At 36.8% G+C, this 20,709-nt stretch overlaps 1 protein-coding gene across 1 annotated transcript in view; it reads left to right on the top strand.

Annotated features, from left to right (window-relative positions):
* LOC150096341 (tyrosine kinase receptor Cad96Ca-like) overlaps positions 1-20,709 on the top strand; it is a 106,148-nt gene that overhangs the window by 42,197 nt on the left and 43,242 nt on the right. Inside the window, exons 4-5 of the mRNA XM_090409035.1 lie at positions 11,081-11,131; positions 16,505-16,984. Of these exons, the coding sequence (XP_090265161.1) occupies positions 11,081-11,131; positions 16,505-16,984 (531 nt within the window). The remainder of the gene's footprint in view (positions 1-11,080; positions 11,132-16,504; positions 16,985-20,709) is intronic.

Here is a 20,709-nt window from a genome sequence, read left to right as displayed (position 1 = left end):
TTTCGTGTGTGGGTTATAGTGTCATATCAAGGGCACTATGCGCCCGGAGCGAAATTTTCCCATCATTTGGAATCTATGTAAAGGAGGAAACCATAAAAAAGGTCCCCCTCCACTTCGCTATGCCATTTAATAGGTTGATACTTAATGGCAAATCTTATACATAACCGAAGAATAAGATGCAATGAAATTTGCTGTACGGTTAAAGCGTTGGATATGGTCGTGTTTACGTGCTCTTCCCTTCTGCAGGTATTGCAATAAAATATCATGTTTTCAGTCGATTGTATTTCTCAAATATCATGAGATGCGAATCTAGATCCTTTCTCCCACAAACTTTATTCGCTAGCCGCTGGGTTGTACTATCTTGTTCAACTTGAGCCGATTCTCGTGGATAGATTACTTCTTTGTAGCATAGTGGTTGTTTATCATCTGGGGCATCAAATGCATTTGCTGTAATGTTTCTTGCTTATGATGTGTTCGCATAATTCTCTGCGCTGTTATTGCATATCTGATTGCTGGCTAAAGTGATATTTCAATATTATCGCAAAAGATCCTCGTGTTATTTTATATTTTACTTGAAAATTTTGCTATTCGACCTTACCATATATACTGCTGATCCATAACGAGGAAGGATATTAAACTATTTTTTTCTTGAGAGTATGGATGATTTCTACAGGTTGTCAGTTTTTTGGAGAAATATTGCAATGCATCCAGTGTCATTTTTTGTAATATACTGGATGATTTTTGGCAATTATTGATAGCAGTACTACTGGCAAAAATTTCATCATGGAAATTTTTGAGTTGGCCGTTCTTGAAATGTTGATTTGAGAGTTACTTTAACCAAGTAGCTCTTATTACTATCCCACGAAAGTATATAATTCAGAGAAAGGAAATATATATACTGCGGGAATTTTTATACTTTACCAGTGGATACAATTATAAAAAAAAATTACTTAACTTAAATAATTCTAATATTTTATTAGAGAATGATTTTTTATTTTATTATTTTATTTTTATTTATTTATTTTTTATATACCATAAGTTATTTAAATACACACATTTCCTTCCTCTTAACTCGGTGCTGGTGACGATTTTAAATGTGATGCTCATAGATGATGTTTTCCACACTTAACGATATAATTCCATATTTTGATTTTATTACTCTTACGTGCATTGTATAATTAAAAAAATATATTCATAAAATAAAGGAGTCGATGAGATTTCAATCATTTCAATTTATTGGGTATTTCGACCCAGCTCCAATCAAACCATACCGAAATTAAGGAGAAAAAAAAATAATAATAATTGCAAGGCCACTTAGAATGTACCTTTCCAAGCGCAGTTGTTTTTACGTAGCTCTTACGATAATATCGGATAAGTGAATAAGTTAGCACATGAAGGATTTAATCTAAATTCGGTTTACCATTTGACATAATTCTTTCGTTATCTAAACTGAATATCGTGTACATGTATTTGAGCCACCCTTATGTGTATGTCCTTAGAAAAGCTGTCCAGTCTTGTTACTTGCAAGGTTTGGGGAGAGGGAAGAATAAAGAAACTCCATTCGTCTGCTGGTTAATAATCTGTTTTGTCCTTAAATTTATTCTTAACGATGCCTTGGGGAGATTAGTTTTCTTTCTTGCTCTGCTGGTTCATTATTTTCCACATTTTCCTTGTATCTCATTTTTAACTGATTTTATTTGTATTTCTTTTGGCGACACGTTCGGTTGCAGATTATTGCTTTAATTAACTGCAATTGCTTTATGCCTGGAAAAACAGCTAATCTTTAATAGGAAGATATCGTTTGGCAATTTTTGTCTTAGCAGGCGGGAAATTTTTCATTTCTAATTAGTACTCTTAATCATGCAGCTTTCTTTTCACTTACGCAATCTTTCAAAACTTGTTTTATAAGTCGTTCTTGCTATTTTGAGGTGCGTTTCACACAATTAATTTTGTCAAGTTTATTCCTGGATTCAGGCTGTGCAGATTTTATTGAAATTCAGAATGCAAGATCCTAACAAAAATTTTACACTTCAATTTTCATTTCAAGCAGACCATTTTCTACACGTGAAAAAAAAAATAAATTATATTCCGATATCTATATTTTGTCAAATTTAATAAAAACTGAATTGAGGTATACACTAATATCAACGTGTTTCGGGTTGGTTTCAATCTGATCATTTTTTTTCTTCTTCTCTTGGCAAAATGAATTGATAATTTTGCATTAGCTGGATGGCATTTTATTAATAAAATGTTCTATTTAGGATCTCTAAACTTATCAAGTCATTTAAATTTTGATTTCAAATTCACTATCTGTAGTGACAAAATTGAGCAAAAAAAAAAAAAATAATGTATGCATTACATAAGCCTAAAAAAAATTTTTTTTGAGGGGGGGGGTGTTCAGTTCAATACTGATTGATAAACGATTATTGTTTTCGCTTCTGAAATAATTCCGCTTTCGTGGATAATTTACTTAAATATATCGTTTAAGATTGCTATTAAAATATGCAGCTACTTTAATGGAAAAATTAAGCGAAATAAATACTACGTTATACTTAAAGTTGAATAAAAAATAAAACAACAGAGCTACTCACTAACCAAAATAGCTTTGCTGTTTTATTATTATCATTTCTATTTTATTTTATTTTATTTTATTCGAGTATAACTGTTACTGAATGAAATGCACCATTTTGTGATTGCTTACGATCATTTTTTTTTTAATTAGTGAGCATACTTTGCCATATTGTCGTGCAACTACAAATTGTCCGATTGAAATCAAAAGCGAAATGACTAATAAGACATTCTGAATTTCATTGAATTACATTTTCACTTAGTGAGAAATAATTAATCACTTCATAGCTTCTGTCAATAAAAGTGATCCAATTGTAACAAAATTAATATAGCAGAACAAATTTCTGTAAGGATTCAAATCATGAATTTCATTACTATCAGCATTTTGAGAAATACACCCAAAAATAAATTGCGATAGTAGAACACACGTAATTTACAGACAAAAAAAATACTAGTGGTGGCGGTGGGCAGTAGATGGCGTTGGTTTAGATGATGGTTGGCGGATTAAGTGGTGGAGACGGGGAGTTGTAAGTGCCCTCCATCGATGAGTCTTTGGACTCCTTGGAGGTGTTATGTAATAATAATAAAGACATAACAGTAAGTCACTGTTAAAAGTAGGGCATAGTTAGATATTACTGTTGGACTATGAGTATAGAATACTTCATTGGGAGAGGGGGGGGGGTATAAAATGTATACTGTTATTGTACTAGAAAAAAAAAACGGTAATATGGAACCGTAGTTCGCACCCACAAAATGTTATTAGTATATCTATAATACCCTCGTACCATGGGTGGCTAAGGATTTTTTTTTTTTTTTCATTTTTATCAATTTTTTTATATCTTTTTTGTGATTTATTTATACATAGCAGGAAACATTGCTCTTGAGATCAGACATGGAACTTTTTTAATCCACTCCAGGCCTTTGCTAAGCGGGGAAATAAACTCACACCGGGCGGGGAAATTTATCTTCCGCTTAAAGACATTCACAAACATCCATACCACACACTCACACGAGCGCCCTCTCTGTACATTCGAATTTACATTTGAATGGCTTGTTTGATAATGGCATGTGATGCTTTCCCTCCTTTCTTTAATTAAACACAAATGAGCTTTTTTTTTTATTCTTTGAGATCATCTCATCGTTTTTTGTTTTTTTTTTTCTGGAGATCAAAGATCACTAATCATAAGAGAATTATAATAAAAATAACTGTGAATATATCTTTTATGGGACAGGATATTACTTAAAACACACAAAAACCATACATAAGTGATACTTGTTATCCTTTTTTGCAGACGTCAAACGCAGTTCTCACGAAATGGCACGACTGGGGATTCCCTTATCCTTGTTTCTGGTTTGCTGTTCTAAGTCAGAGAAACACGATTTATGAGGTTATTTCCTTCTTACGCTTTGCCGTAAATTGTTAGAAATGACTAACAGGTTATGTAAAGATGTTTGTGGCGACCTGTATTGTTTTGCCTGCTTCGATGAACACATTGCGTAGATGTAGAATTTGAGAGGACAGAGGAAGGTGGGGGATTTTTCCCCATAATCTTCAAAACGTATTTTAGAATGACCTTGCATATGTCCCGAGCAGATGAATAAAACATTTGTCGTGATCAAAAACTGAACTTAATTCAAAAAGAATAAAATACGGAGTATATTATTGTTTTTAATATATACACATGACATATATACACAGGGCCGCTTTATCATTAGGCGAACCTAGGCAATCGTCTAGGGGCGCTAAAACTTCTGTGCGCCAAATTTGCCAAAGCAAAAGTCAGAAAGATTAATTTTTCGTTATTTTTATTTAAGGTGTAATAATTTTCTTGCTATACAGATGTTAGGAGTAATCATATATGTATACAAACGTATTCGTTTTGATTAATAAATTTTTTTAATGTTCATAATGGTATTATTTTTATAAATATCCACATGTGTACGTGTGCTTGTGTGAGTATTACGAAATATATAGAGAGGGAGACAGTGTATAGGGGCGCCTAAATTTTCTTTGCCTAGAAGCATCAGATACTCTAGGACCGGTCGTGTGTGTGTGTAATTTTCGTTGCATTTTTAAATATAGTAATGCACAAACAGTAGCTTACGACAAAAAGACTTTTTTTTTAATTCACTATTTACATACTAATGTAATTATACACAAGCGTCTAAGAAATGCTAACCAACATTTTTGATTCGGTAGTTTTGATTACAACAGGATTCGATGTGTCCATTAGCGGTATTCCGAAACAATAGAAGAGGTTTGTTGACTGTTCATGGTAGGAGAGGATGAAAAGATAGCACATATTTTGTGTAAGCAGTTAAAGAAACTTGAATTTTAAAATGCGACAAAACTGCTTCCTCTCAGAGTATCCTTTTGTCTCGATAGTGGAACAAAATGCTTACTTTTATTTTGTTCAGTGAGAAAGCTTTTTACTATTAAATCACATAAGTATTTCGTAATAGACATATTTTAGCGTATTTTAACCTTATAAATACGTAGCACATTTTTATTTATTTATTTTTTTCTGATCATCTTGGCATCCTCCCACTCTACCTCACATTTTTCTATTTACTAGCTTAGTCTTCTGTTCACAAAACCCAAACCTTTGCTAAGCTGGAGGTAAAAGTTTTGCCGGCAGCCTGGAATATTATTATTATACATGCAGTTATTAGAAAACCATATGTATTCCCTTTAGCGCACATAAAATTTAACCAATCAGATTTAACATTTTATATACATTATTATTATTACGGGCAACTCCATGGAGTCCTTAGGCTCATCGAGGGAGGCCCTAAACATCATGTCAAGAACAACTATTCAACATCCACACAGTATCTATCATACTCTGCCTTGAACTGATTCGCAGTCATGGCACCCACAACATACTCTGGCAACTTATTCCACTCGTTCACCACTCTCCAAGTTAAAAACTTAGTTCTAACACCCTTTGCTAACCACACTCTTGCCCAGTTTCCATGGATGGCCCCTAGTCCTCCCACCACCACCAGTCCTATTCTGAAAAATATCCTCTGAATTAATCCTATAGAAACCCTTCAGTAATTTGAATGTCTCAATCATATCATCCCTTCTCCGCCTATCAACCAATTTCTGCAACCCACAAATCTTCAACCTGTTCTCATAAGGTTCATTCCATAGACCTATCATCATCTTGGTCACTCGCCTCTGGATCCTCTCCACCTCCTCCCCATCAAGAAGAAACCATGGCGTCCAGATCTGGGCACAGTTGTCAAGATGGGGTCTTATCAAGGCTCGATATAGAGGAACAATAACTTGCTTGTCTCTGCTCGTCAAAGTATTCTTCAGTAACCAAGTGATTTGATGAGCTGATTTAACCACTTTTGCAATGTTCCCCCTAAACTTCAATTCCCTATCCACCAACACTCTCAAATCCCTCGCCTTGTCAATCTCCTGGAGTACAGTTCCACTAATGTGGTATATTGCTGCTAATCTTTTCACCCCCAAATGCATAACCTTACATTTTGCCACATTAAATTGGCATCTATTCTCCTTAGCCCAGTCTGTCAATCTATCCAAATCATCCTGCAAAGTTTTGACATCATGTGCATTCACTATTGCTCTACCCAACTTTGCATCATCAGCAAACAAATGAACAGTTCCCCTCAGATCCTTTCCTATATCGTTAATGAATAAATTAAATAGTAGTGGTCCAAGAACAGAACACTGCGGTACACCACTAGTCACAGGTCGTCTTTTGAACTCTACCCCTGAATAAACTACTCTCTAATATCTCTCCATCAACCACCCTCCTATCCATCTCACCAACCCTATATCCATCGCCATATGCTGCAGTTTACCGATTAGAATTCCATGTGGTATCCTGTCAAAGGCCTTAGCAAGGTCCAGCAGTAACACTGTATACCCATTACCCTTATCCAGTTCAACCGTCACTGTGTTATAAAACGTAAGCAAGTTAGTGAGGCATGATCTACCCTTCACAAAACCATGCTATCCCCTATACAGTATCCAATTTTCATATATCCATTCCTGTATTTTTCTATTGACTACTTTCTCCAAAACCTTGTCAACGACTTCTGATATGCTGATCGGTCGGTAAATTGCAACAGCAGTCTTGGAACCTCCTTTATGCAGTGGAGCTATTTTCCCCTCTTTCCACATTTACATTTATTTATTTACATTATTTACATAATGTAAATAAATGAATTCCAGAATTAGTATTACTTTGTCCAAGCGATTGAGTATTCTCTAATTGTATTTGCACTTAATATATAAATTACAGTGAATGTACAAGTTTAGTTAGCTAAGTAGTTAAAGTATCGTTTCTTCCATCACTACGCTCCAACTTTGGGCATAAACTCTTTTTGTGATACTTTTTTGGTGTGAGGTGGCGCCACCACCGCCTTGCCTTAGAGGTCTGAACTAACTTAAAAAAAAAATAATTTCGTTTCTAGAGCGGTTTCCGGACAATATAAAATAATAATAATACAAAAAAACCTTAGCCACGCAAATTCAAGAGTTATGCGTATATTTGTAGTGGAAAGAAAGCAAACGAGGTTATTTAAATGCTTGAAACACTTGTTTCGCTTACAAAAGTAAGGCATTACAATGTATATTTTTAGATGAAAAAGTGAAATTATCTGTTTCATTCTAATATTTTAGAATTCCACTACTCAAAACCAGAATTTCTGTCAGTATACCAGCAAAATAATCGTTAAACACTGAATAACACCACCACTATGGAAAAATTATGACCACCATTTTACGCTCGTTTTATTATATCATCGTGTGTGTAATCGAATATACAAAAATTAATTCTTGAAATTATGGGAAAAAAGGATTAGTTAATAAATTTCCGATCTTTAATGCTATTCTTAAAGCAACTATTTAATTCATGCGAGTAGTTGGATAGATTGATTGACTTAGCATGCTGGTCTCTGTCAGCACTTCATCACCGATGTTGAGTTGCACGTGCTAAAGCTCAAGTAGGACGAATTAATAGTCTGCCGGAGTGGCTCAGTAGCTGTCTCTCTGCACATAACAGAAGTGACACCTGGTGAGAACCTGGACGAAAAGTGTCCGATAGCAACGTTCTTGAATGCCATGGCCTTGAACAAATCGCCATCGTCGGTGTAATTGCCATAGCAGTTAGGTGGTCGCGCAGTTGGCCACCACTTTTACTGCCAAGGTTGCGTCTTCCTTTCCCAATCACATCGTAACGTTAATTCGATGTCAAGATGGGTGGGGGAAAGGTGTGTATTACGCAACGATTTCGAGGTTTTCACTGGGAATGTTTAAAAAAGTTTCGTAATCTTACTTTTAAGCTTCCTAAATATAAAAACAATTCTAAAGAAAGCTCTTAGTTTTTGTATATTTTTTCTCAAAACATGCCAAATGCATTAAGATAGCTTGTCCATTGTGTGCTCGAATTCACATTAAATGGGGATATTTTCTTGTTTGTCGGGTTTGGCTTTCATGAAAATGTTACCATTAATAATTTTCTGGGAAGATTTTTAATTGAACAGACGTGCTTTTTTCGATTAGTTATACGTCCTACCTGCTCAATATCCAGAAACATTCCTGTTTTCTTAAATTCGTCTTAATAACAATGTAAAAGTATCAGCATCACTTAGCGAGCAGACATAATTTCACGAATTATTTTTAATTAAAATAGAACGCCAAATTTCTTCATAATAATGAATAATTGACAAATTAAATAAAATTAGTCTTCTCAGTGGAGTTAACACAAATATGCCTCCTTAGCACAATTGGAAGAACAACGGAACATTGAACCCTTCGATTGGAAAAAAACCTGTGTTCGAATCTCGTAGTGACGAGAGGAATCTTTATATGGACTTTTCAATCGAAGGAGAGTTAGCCAATCTCATATGGGGAGGGGGATAGCGGGGTTTTTCACCTAGAAGCTGGTTTTTCATCCTTCAGACCAGCCACACTGGTCTGTGAACACACACAGATCTACAGTCATAAAATACATCCCTCACTAGGAGGGCTCAACCAGTCCTAAGAGATGGTGAAGGAACAGGGGAAAACCCATACAAATAAATGATAGAATTAAGTAGCCATGGAGATGAGAAGTGTGTGTGTGTGTAGCACAGTGGAGCAGTGCCCTCCTGCAATGAATTCTTGGATTCACTTCAGGAAGTGCTACGTAATAATATATTATTATAACAGTGTCTCCATGCTGTCAGAAGGCTCATTGCAGAAGATTCTACATTGACACACTAACCATTATTCACACAATACCTATCATACTTCTCCTTAAATTCATTAACAGACAAAGCATTAACAGCCACCTCTGGTAATGCATTCACCATCCTCCAAGCAAAAAATCTAGTCTTAATGCCCTTGCAGAGCTGGCTCAGATGTCAGTTTTTTGGGTCTCATACCGAGGCCCCACGCTCAGAAGGGCCCTGCACTTTCAAATTTATAAAAAAACTTGATAAAAGAATTTTTGATGTTTCAGAGATATATTGATATGGGAAATATTTTAGTATATGTATTTAATGTTTGTAAATTATGTTTAATAAAATTATATGATTTTTTTTGATAAAAAATTCTTTTTTTGCAAATATTTTGGGAGCCCGCTAATAACCTTTCCTGAGGCCCCCACAAAACCTCCACTGGCCCTGCACCCTTGTTAACCACACTCACACAATCTCCAAGAATGACCCCTTGTTCCCTCCCTTTCTGCACTGCTCAGAAAAAAGTCATCAGTATCAATCCTATAAAATCCCTTTAATAATTTATAATCTTCTATCATATCTGATCTCTTACATCTATCAGCTAGTTTTTGGAGCCCACAGACCTTCAATCTTTCCTCATAGGAAACATTCCACAGACCTACAATAATCTTTGTAACTTGCTTCTGGATCCTCTCCACCATTTCTTCATCACCAAGAAATTCAGGTGACCAGATCTGTGTGCAATGATCCAAATGTGGTCTTATTAATGCCTTATAACATGGAACAATAACTTCCCTATCCCTGCTTGTCAGTGTGTTCTTTAACGATCATTAGTTCTCTGTCCACAATAATCCCTAAGTCCCTTGCCTCATCAAAATTCTTGCAGTTCAGTTCCATTAATATAGTACATAGCATGTGATCTCATCCTCCCAAAGTGACACCTTACACTTAGTCACGTTAAACTGACAGCTATTTACGTTATGGGCCATAGGCCCATAACACCGGCCTATTTAAAGTCATCTTGCAAGATATCTACATCATTTGAATTGACTATTGCTCTTCTCAATTTTGCATCATCAGCAAACAAGTGGATATTTCCTTTCAGATTATTTCTAATATAATTAATATACAAACTAAACAACAGATGACTAAGTACCAAGCCCTAAGGTACACCAGTCACATACCTTCTCCTGGACTCGGCCAACAGCCAGCCTCTAATCCAAATCACCAGCTTTGGATCCATTCCCATTTGCTCCAATTTATGCAACAGAGTTCTGTGTGGAATCCTGTCAGATACCTTTGCAAAGTCCAACAGTATCACTGAGTAAGGATTTCCTTTATCCAACTCCACCATTATTACTTTAATATAGAAAGTAAGTTACTAAGGCAAGAATTATCCTTCAAAAACCATGTTGTCCCTTAAAGGGTTGAGATTGAGAGTTTTAGATCTGATCATTTCACCAGAGGATGAAATTGTGAGTGGGGTTTCACACTTTCCTACAGAAGTAATTTAATAATAAAGTGTGACAACTTTTGGCAACTTGTATAGGTAAATATGACTTCTTCATTACTTCCACCTTGGTATCACCACCTCTGGGTCTGGCTCCCACTGATGAGACCTCAATAAAGGTCGAAACTGGTCTGGGTAGTGGCCCTTCCCTTAATGCATAGCATTATACATGTCCACAAGGAGATGTGCTTTGCATTATGGGAGATACTAAGGCAAGTGATGAGAACTTATACCACCTTTTACCTCGAGTTGCCCTAGTCCTGAAGATACTTCAGGCGCAAACTTTGTTTGCTTACACTTGGATAAAGTATTAAACTGAATATATAAATTATAGTCTAACCAAGTGTAAACACTTCAAACGTAGTTGCAGTCAGTTGGTTGAGACAGAGTTGTGGAGTAGGTGCCCTCCCTCGATGAGTCTTTGGACTCCCTGGAGGTATCAAATAATAATAATAATAATTTACACTTCCTCGACATTTCTTATAACTAACATTCTAGTTCAGATATTGCCTTAGTCATTTGTCTCTGGATCCACTCCATAGTTTCTGCATCACAATGGAAACCACTGCTTTCTACAATATATTTTATATTACAAGTTTAGACAAAAGATGGTTCAATTTGCTATAGATAAATTTCATGACTAACTCAAATTTCTACTTTTCATGGGAAAAATCCGAGTTAATTGTGGCTTGCTTTTTGGTCAGTCTCCATAATTTCAGGTATATTTTTGGTAAGATTTAATTTGAATTATTGTTATAGTAATATTGCAAATCATTTGACATCTCAATTTTCTTTTTACAGGCTGGAAGTGATTACTACTTATTTATAACTGCTAATGATGGTCATCATTCGGTAAGTTGATTTTAAAAACTTAATATTATTTTGCAGTTTAAAAATTATTCTACTTCCTGAGAAAGGCATTATACAGTCTAATTCATTGTGAGTGCTTATGCTAATTTATACCTTACACTGATTTTTGTGCATTTTGCTAAAAAGCTATGATTTAGTATTTCTATCTAGTATCTAATAAAGCATGATTGCACAAAAAATTGGTCCTTGTTACATATACATAACAAATTTTTGTTGAGATAAGTTCTACATGGTAGGGTTGTTACCTTAATCACTCAAAACATAATCATGGATAATGGGATCTGCTGTTTTATCAAATATTTTCATGTGTTCCTTGTTATTTTCTGGTGGCAATATTTGGTATTCCCACACACACACACACACACACACACACACTCATGGGGGGAAGGCAAATTTCAGTCTTTAAAGCACTCCCAAACTACATCTCAGTATCTTACTCTTAGTCTTTATCCTGCTTTTTTGTTTCACAACTGCTTTGCTAATTTGTCATCTCCTATTGTAACTGACCATATCATCATAGATTAGCTCTGCTTACACCCTTGAATATTAACACTGTCAAGCTCTTTTCTGATAGCTTCATTTGCAATACAGTTCTGTCATGGATAATAGAATCATCTGATTTCTAGTCATTGATGAACTGTTTTGTAATGCACTTCTCAGATCCATGATTTAAAATCAGTTTAAACAATCTTGTATACTGCTAGTCCGCGCGGTTAGCCTAGTGGCTTTGCGCTTCGCAACCATATGCCTGGGGAAGGAGTGTCCTAGGTTTGATTCCCGTCCACGACGTGAGGAGCTTAAGGATCTTCCTCAGCCATAGTCAAGTTAGCCGGTCTTGGGCGTGGGCAGCAGGGTTTTTTCCGCCAGTTTATCTGGGGTTTTTCATCCTGCAAGCAGGCAAACCGGCCCCGTGAACCCACAGGTTACAGTCATAAATACTTACGGCAAGGAAGGCAACGGGAAACCACCTTGCTCATAATCATCTCTCCCTAGAATGGTAGCATATAGCTACCCTCCCGCGGCCGTATGGCAGATGGGAACCAGAAGAAGAAGAGTATACTGCTAGGTCATTTTTTTTTTTTTTTTCATATAACTATAATTTGCTGCATTTTGCTTTGCAGCTACCTTTATGTAAAGGAACTACAAAATTTGTCCAAACTCACTAATGAAGACTACCACAAAACTCCCAAGCATACTTGATGTTCTTAGTAATATTTATTCTCTCAAAATTCAGTGAATTTTAAAATTTTTAAAGTGGATAACTCAAATGATAAACTTGGCTTTTTATATAAAAATATTTGAGTATTACTGAATTTACTTGTATTTACTTGAACGAAAGATTATTGGGATCACTGAGATGTGGTTGACAGAAGAGAATATAACAGGTTTTTATTAGAGGAATTTTTTTCATAGCAGTGGCTGAGTAATGTATTGTTATGGAAGGTGATGAATTCACTTAAATTGAAGACCAAAGTATCACATCTAAGAACTAACCTCTTGTGATTCCATCTATATCTGATAATTAATAGTATCTCTGAGGTTTCAGAATTTGTACTTGTAGGATTTCAAACATTAGATCTAGAATTCATCCTAGATCTAGATCTAGGAGGAATGGCAACAAGAGTAGCTGACTTGCAGAGAGAGAGAGAGAGATAGATGAGCTGAAAGAGCAGTTGGAATGTCTAGGGAATGAGATGAGAAGTGTGGAAGATGAGATTAGGTGAATGGAAGGGATGAATGCAAGGCAAATCAGAGTAGGAGTGAGAGAGAGTTATGGGAATGATAGAAGAGGAGAGAATAGGAACAGTAGAAGAGAGGGAGTTATGGGAATGGTAGAAGAGGAGAGAATGGGAACAGTAGGAGAGAGGGAATGAGAAGAATATGAGGGAGCGCTGGAACCAGTGATAGAGTGATGTCAGGAAGGCAGGTAAGTAGGGGAACACAGAAAGGGTTAGAGGAGAGAGAGAGATGCAGGTGAGCAATCAAGGAACAGGGTGGTAAGAGGTGTAATGTATGGGGACTCAATGATCCGTGGTGTGCAAGATGGGATGCGTGAGGAGTGTTTGCCTGGTGGAACGATAGGAAGTGTGGCTATGGCAATTAAGAGGGGTGAAAGGGTGGATGAGATGATTGTGATGGTAGGAACGAATGACTTGAAAGGCAATGTAAATTGTGCAGTGAGAGATATGAGATTCTTGCTTAAGGTGGTACAAAAGAAAACGCAGAGAGGAAAGATAGTGTGCGTGTTGCCTCAGTGTCAATGCAGGGAAACTAGAATACCCAGGATGGATGGTAGCGAGGGTGGCCTCTTGTGGAAATGGGCACTTGGGAGAAGGGGGGACGACATCAGGTAACGCTGAGCCCAGTGGAATCTAGAGGGGATAATGCTAGGTATAGAAACAGTGGCATTTTTATGCTTTCTACTAATGCCAGGAGTATTTGGAATAAAGGAGAGGAATTGGTGGTACTGATAGCATCAGCCTGGCCAAAGATTATTGGGATCACTGAAACGTGGTTGATAGAAGAGAATATAATAACAGGAATAAAAGTAGCAGGATACAGCATTTTTCAGCAGGATAGGAAGGGAAAGCATTGTGGTGGAGTACTGCTTATGATAAGTCCTCTAATAGTGGAGGCTTTGGAAGGCAGAGACACTAATAATTTTGAAAGCATATAGTGTGAGGTAGAGGTGGGCAAGACAGGATATTTAGTGGGGTGTTGCTACAAACCAAGGAGCACAGAAAGTGGGGACCAGGCGATATTTAGACATTTGAGCTTGGCAAGTGCAAGAAGAATGATTGTTACGGGAGATTTTAACTACAGCGGTATAAATTGGGGAGAGGATGATGCATGTAGTAATAAGGGAATGGAATTTCTAGAATTCTTGAGGATAAATGTCTTAGGCAACATGTAATAGAGGAAACAAGAGGTTCAAGAGTTTTGGATTTGATCATAGCATCAGAAGAGTTGATAATTACTGAGATGCCACCAGTTGGAGAGAGTGACTATATGGTTTTGACTTGGAAGATGAATAGACATGCAGGAGTATCAAAGAGATGGAAACATATGTGGAATTATAAGGCAGGTGATTATAATAGTCTTAGATATCAACTTTGGGAAGTTTCTTGGAGAGAGAAATTGGAAGGCTGGGATATCATTAGTGCTTGGGAAATTGCGAAGGAATATTTGTTAGCAGCAATAGTAAGCTGTATTCCACAAGCGAAGAAGCAGACACAATTTGGTGTAAAGTGGATGACAAAGAATATTAAACAGGAACTGCATGTGAAAAAGAGGCTATGGAAGAGATATAAGGAGACAGCTGAAGAGCAGATGCATGAAGAATATAAGACACAGGCCAGGAGAGTGACTAGTATGGTAAGGAAGGCAAGACTAGCCCAAAGATCCAAAGAAAATATTAGGGAATTTTTTTAGCTATGTGGCCAGTAGGAGGAGAAATGATTGTGGAAGAATGATATTTTGGGATAGAAATGGGAATAGAGTGACTGATGCAGAGGACATAATGAAATTGTTCAATGAACACTTTATTGGAGTATTTCATCCTGGAGGAGTAAATTTTAATACTAGATGGATAGAGCAGGTTCGAGGTTTAGAGGTGCAGGAGGAGAGTGTATTCCAAATACTGAGTACTCTGGATGTCAGTAAAGTAAAGCTGTGGGACCGGATGGTATTTCACCACGAGTTTTGAGAGAATATGATAAAGAACTGACAGCTCCTTTGACCTGGCTTTTCAACGAAAGTCTGGCTATGGGAAAGGTGCCCAGGGAATAGAAGGAAGGTAAGATAGTGCCATTGCATAAGGGAAGTAGCAGACTGGAAGTGTCTAATTATAGACCAGTTTGTGTGTCATCAGTAGTTGTTAAGATCTTGGAGAAATTAATGGACCGTATACAGCATTCGGCAGATGAGGGTAATGTTATCTGTGAGCGTCAACATGGATTTCTTAAGGGGCGCTCGTTTTTAATATGCTAGCCTTTTATAATAAAGTTACAAGAGCAGTAGATGAGGGAAAGGCATATACTGCCATTTTCTTGGATTTAGCAAAGGCTGACAGGGTGCCACATGATAAGCTGATATTTAAGTTGCAGCACATGGGTTTGGATGTCAGGTTGGTCAACTGGATTTGGAATTGGCTGTCCAATAGGTATCAGAGAGTTGTGTATGGTGGGGCAATTTCAAGGAGACAGAAGGTTACAAGTGGGGTCCCACAGGGCTCAGTACTGGGACCTATATTGTTTAACCTTATATCAATGACATTGGCAGTGGATTACAGGGGGATATTCAGTTGTTTGCGGATGATGTGAACTGGGAAGGGTTATTAGCAATAGTACAGATGTGGTAGCCCTGCAAGAGATTTAAATAAGCTAGACAGATGGGCAAATGAATGGGGGTGTTGATTTAATGCAGCAAAATGTAAGGTCTTGAGGTTTGGGACGCTGCATACTCTATTGGAGGAGCTATACTGGAGGAAGTAGGGGAGATGAGATCTGGGGGTTGATGATTGATAGAAACCTGAAATTCAAGGGACATATTGCAAAGGTGGTGAAGGTAACACAGAGGATTGCTGCAATAATGAGAAGGACGCTGGCCTGCAGAGATCATTCCGTTGTATAAGACCCTGATCAGACCACACTTAAACTATTGTTCTCAGATTTGGTCCCCAGGATTTGAAGGGGATAAATTAACTGTGGAAAGGGTACAAAGACGGATGACAAAGATGGTTTCAGGACTGTACAATGTTAGTTATGAGGATCTGCTGAGAGAATGTGGAACTGCAGAATTTGGTAGATAGAAGGAGAGGCGATATGATTGAGATTTTTAAACTGCTCAGAGGTAGTTACAGGGTTGACATTGGGGAGTTCTTTCACTTGGTTGAACAGTGGGAAGGAGTGATGACAAGGGGCCATCCCTGGAAGTTACGAAAGGAAGCTGTGAGCAACAGGGCAAGTAGTGGTTTCTTTGTATGGAGGGTGGTTGAACCGTGGAATACATTGCCTGATAGAGTGGTGAGAGCGAGAACAGTCAATGAGTTTAAGGAGTCTTGATAGACTTTGTTTCCTAAGGAAGGACCTCCTGCGATGAGTCTTTCGACTCCATGAAGGCCTGAATAATAATAATAATAATAATAATTAGTTCAGCTACTCTAGGATATTAGGTTACATTCTTTGTTTCTACTTAGACATGATCATTACTTCCACTGTTTCATGTTATGATAAATTTGAAGTAATCAGCATACTAAGGTGAAGGAAATAATCTTATGAAACTTATCACAAGCTAAATAAATAAATAAATGAAAAGACTAATTTCAATCTGTAATGTACTGTTTTCTTTACATAGGCAAAGATTGAAGTATATGTCAGGGTTACAGAGTCTGGCAGCATTCCTCAAGAACCTACCATTGAAGTTCCTTTCAGTACCAGTCATCCCCCTATCAGAGAAGATACAAGGTTACAGCCATTTCCAGCTTATCCGTGGCCAAATGATACCAACATACCCTCCTTACCTGACTCCTCCGGCACCGCCTCCTCTCCTGACTACTCCATCAAGAAGAATGTCCCCACCCCGAGGTCCCCGTACCCCTCACCCTCCTCCACCTCTACCACAACCATCTCCACCGCTGGAGAGGGAAGTATCCCCACAATTTTCCCGGTTCCTCCAGGAAAGGGCACTGCGCAGGACAATGGGAAGGTTAGCCAAGGATTCGACATAACATCTACAATTCTACCAATTGTGATTACAGTAAGCTTGGCTCCATTGCTGATGCTTCTCCTCTGGGTGCTACACAAGAGATGTAAAAACATTGATAAACTTTCAGCGGTAAGTGGTTTTGAGACAAACCTTCCTGAATGGGGCATTGTAATTATTGTATAAGTAATTCCAGATTCAGTTATTTTGAATGTACCATAATACACCTATGAAATTTATCCATTGAGTTGAGATTGGAACTAATTAATTCTTCGCAAGCAGTAAAATACAGTAATCTTTCAATTATTCAGCTGCAGTGAGAAATCAGTTTGCCAATGAAATAACTGAAGAGTTGATTAAGTGATGGTACCATTTCTTGGTACTGTACCAGAAGTCTGTTGACATACTAATCCATTCAAAAGTTGGTGAATTGAAGGTTGTTATTTGAAAATTAGATAACTGAGATCACTTTATTAAAAAAAAAAAAAAAAAAAAGTTGATGCATTGTATGTGCTATGTGACTCCCACTCACAAATAGGTTTATATTTTATTTATATTAAAAGTTTAATATTTTTGTTTTAAACAGGTATCTAAAATATAGGTTGTAAATCTATATTTTAAGCCCACCCACATTAGTATTGTGATTGGGTAAGCTTCGTGCATATTAAAATATTTGCGCATCTCATAGCAAATTCATGTACTAATCAATTTTGCTATGAGAAGTGCATTTACAAATATGTAATAAGATGTTTAATTTTTTGATGTGCAGTTTGAAGAATAAGTATCCATTAGTTAGAATGTTGTATGAAGTAAGAGGTACAAGGGCATAAAAAAAAAAAAAAAAGTAACCAGCATGCTACAGGATTCTGTTCTTAGGCCCCTACTCTTTATCTTATTTGTTAATATTCCTTGTGGATTAATGGGATGTCCAGTTTGCTGATGATGCACAGTTGTAAAACATTATAAGGAGTAATGTTTATGTTAAATTCCCTTTTGAAAGATTTAATCTTCCAAAATGCAATACCACTTGGGAGTTTAAAGGTATAATTCTGTATTATATTGGAAGTGTGCTCCAGGAGATAGATGAGATGGCCTCTGGGGGGGGGGGTGATGGCTGACAGTGGCCTCATGTTCAGAGGGTGCATTGCAAAAACTCCACAGTACATTGCTGCAAATAAAGAGCACAGAAGTAGAGACAAGGAGATGGTTATGGACTACTGTGTTCTACTTCAGTAGCATCGTTTCTATTATGATGTAGAAACTCTAGAAGGGTGCTGAGATGAGTAATTAAAACAACATGAGGACAAGTCCAGAATGGTGATTATGGGAAGAGGTTAAAGAAATGTAAACTTGTAGAAATGAAGTGATGGATAGACATCTAAGTTGCCGAGGAGGGATTTATACGTACATGGAAGGATGAAAGGGGAAAATGAAATGCCATCTAGAATGTTAAGTAACAGTTTGCTGTGGAGAGCAATGATGAGTAATTTTTTTTTTTTTTTCGCATGGAGTAGATGAACAAAATGCATTGGTGGTGAGTTTTGAAAGCTAAGAATTAGAATCAATTTATAGCTCAATATGTTGTGTTTTGCCAAGTGAAAGCTCTAACAATGAATCTGACTTCATAGACTTGAGTGAAAATAAATATTATAAACTTGTATGCGCTGCATTACTTACCATCATCTAATCTTCATAATACAGTATTACTTTTGCAAAATATAGTTATAATTTTGCTGATTTTTGTAAATCCCATCTACAAAAGCTAGTAAACCGATTACACATTAGTGCTGTGTGGTGGGCTAAGGGAACTCTGCTCTAGAGACCAAACATAATTTCTTCTGAGTCACTTTGGATCTCTAATAAGCAGGGTAGTGATCTTGCACCAGGTAATGAAATTCATCTCCACCTTCTAGACATTCTCAAGCATCCATAGGGACATTGAAACCCCACGATTTATTGGTTGGTGAGTGGAAGTGCTGTCCACTCTCAAACCAGCAATGATGTAGTGCATAATAGATTATAATTTATGTATTAGATATGCTGTATTTGCACCATTTTAAGTTGATTATGCTCTGCATATTCTAATTTGTGAAATAGATATTCCATATGTTAAAGATACCAAGTAGTTTTAAACCTGGTTTTACTCAATTTTTTTCCAAGTAAGCAAACAGACAAAATGTCAAGTTTGCGCTTGCAATATATGCAAGACTAGCTGATCCCACAGGTAGTGCAAGACCAAGGCAACTCATGGTAGAAGTGGAGCAAACTCTGATCACTAATTTATTGATCAGAGCTTGCTCCACTTCTACCACGAGTTGCCTTGGTCTTGCACTACCTGTGGGATCAGCTAGTCTTGCATATATTGCAGGCGCAAACTTGACATTTTGTCTGTTTGCTTACTTGGAAAAAATGGAGTAAAACCAGGTTTAAAATTACTTGGTATCTTTAACATAACTATACCCAAGTTAAAAATACTTTCTACAATAGATATTCCATAATGTGCTCACAGAGATCTTAATTTGTTTACACACTATACTTTTGATAAGTATTAGAATTCTTCCTGTTGTGAGCAACATATGTACATTCCTGTCACATATAGGTTAAGATATATAAGCAGATAGATATTTTTAGAGGTGATCATACATCTGAATATTGTTAATTTACAGGTGGAGAATAATATTCCAACTCAAAGCCATATTGTAAAATGTTATCAATATCATCCACTTTTGACATTGGTAAAAGTCTGTATTGGCTAACAAAAACTAAGCCATGTTGTGATGATAAATAGTATTACTTTATTCAAGAAATACACAGGAAGACCAGAAAACTAATGAACAAAGTGCTTGGAAGGGTGGAAATTGTCAAGCAGGAATTCAGTTACAGGGGTTAGGACATTATGTGAGCAGCTGTACACAGTCTTGATTTTTATGGACGGGAAGCTACACATAGTTGAAATAACTAGAACAGTCAAGAAGTTATTCTTTACAACAGTCAACAATTGTTGGTTGGTATTAATGCGGAAGAAATTTTTTCTAGAGTGGGGGAAGGGGGTAGAAGAAGGAAACATACTTGGAGGGTGTGAGCAAGGTATAAAGAGTAGGTTCTTGGTCAGTGGAATGTGTTGCCTGACATTGTGGTGAATGCAAATACATTGAATTTGATTAAAGCACAGTTTGTTGGGCTTTGTGTGTGTGTGTGTGTGTGTGTGTGTGTGTGTAACAGTGTTTGCCTCCTGCAGTGAGTCTTTTGACTTCATGGAGGTCTAGTGTTGATAATAATAAAGAATTATTCTTTGTTAATCAGATGAGTGAGTGAATGTTGACATTGCTGATACTTAGAGAATTCCTTGGCATCAGCTCAGTTATGAAGTTAGTTTGATAGTAGAGCTGTAATTATTTGGAGCTGTTTCTCCTGGCATATCTTTTATTGTAGTGTCAGAAGGATGAATGCTGATAGATATGTCTTCTGGATAATGGAATGTTTTCTACGTTATGAATGTTTTACAGAACACACCCTATCTTTTTTTCACTGTATCATGTCATATGACATGATTTGTTACATTCACAGTTAGAAAATACATGTCTAGGAATAATAAATTTTTTAGTTATTAAATTATTAAACAGTATTTCACCTTGGTCATCAGAGTATCTTCATGGGCATAAGGAAATGCACTATTTGTGCATGCCAGCAAACCAATATGAAGTTAAAGACAGTGTTAAAAAAAAGGCAGGATCCTAAAGTCCTAGCTGCCACCCTCCATGGGCATAGTGGTGGGATCGTGCTGCTCCCGTTGAAGGTCTGTTTTTCCCAGAAATGTGGAAGATGATTAGCTTGACCTTTAGTTGAAGGAGAGCAAG

This window comes from Typopeltis vanoorti, chromosome 19, assembly GCF_054136105.1.
Source record: "Typopeltis vanoorti isolate ZY-2024b chromosome 19, IOZ_Tvanoo_1.0, whole genome shotgun sequence".
Classification (NCBI taxonomy): domain Eukaryota; kingdom Metazoa; phylum Arthropoda; class Arachnida; order Uropygi; family Thelyphonidae; genus Typopeltis; species Typopeltis vanoorti.
The sequence above is the reverse complement of the archived record's forward strand: the minus strand, read 5'-3'. Positions and strand labels throughout refer to the sequence as shown.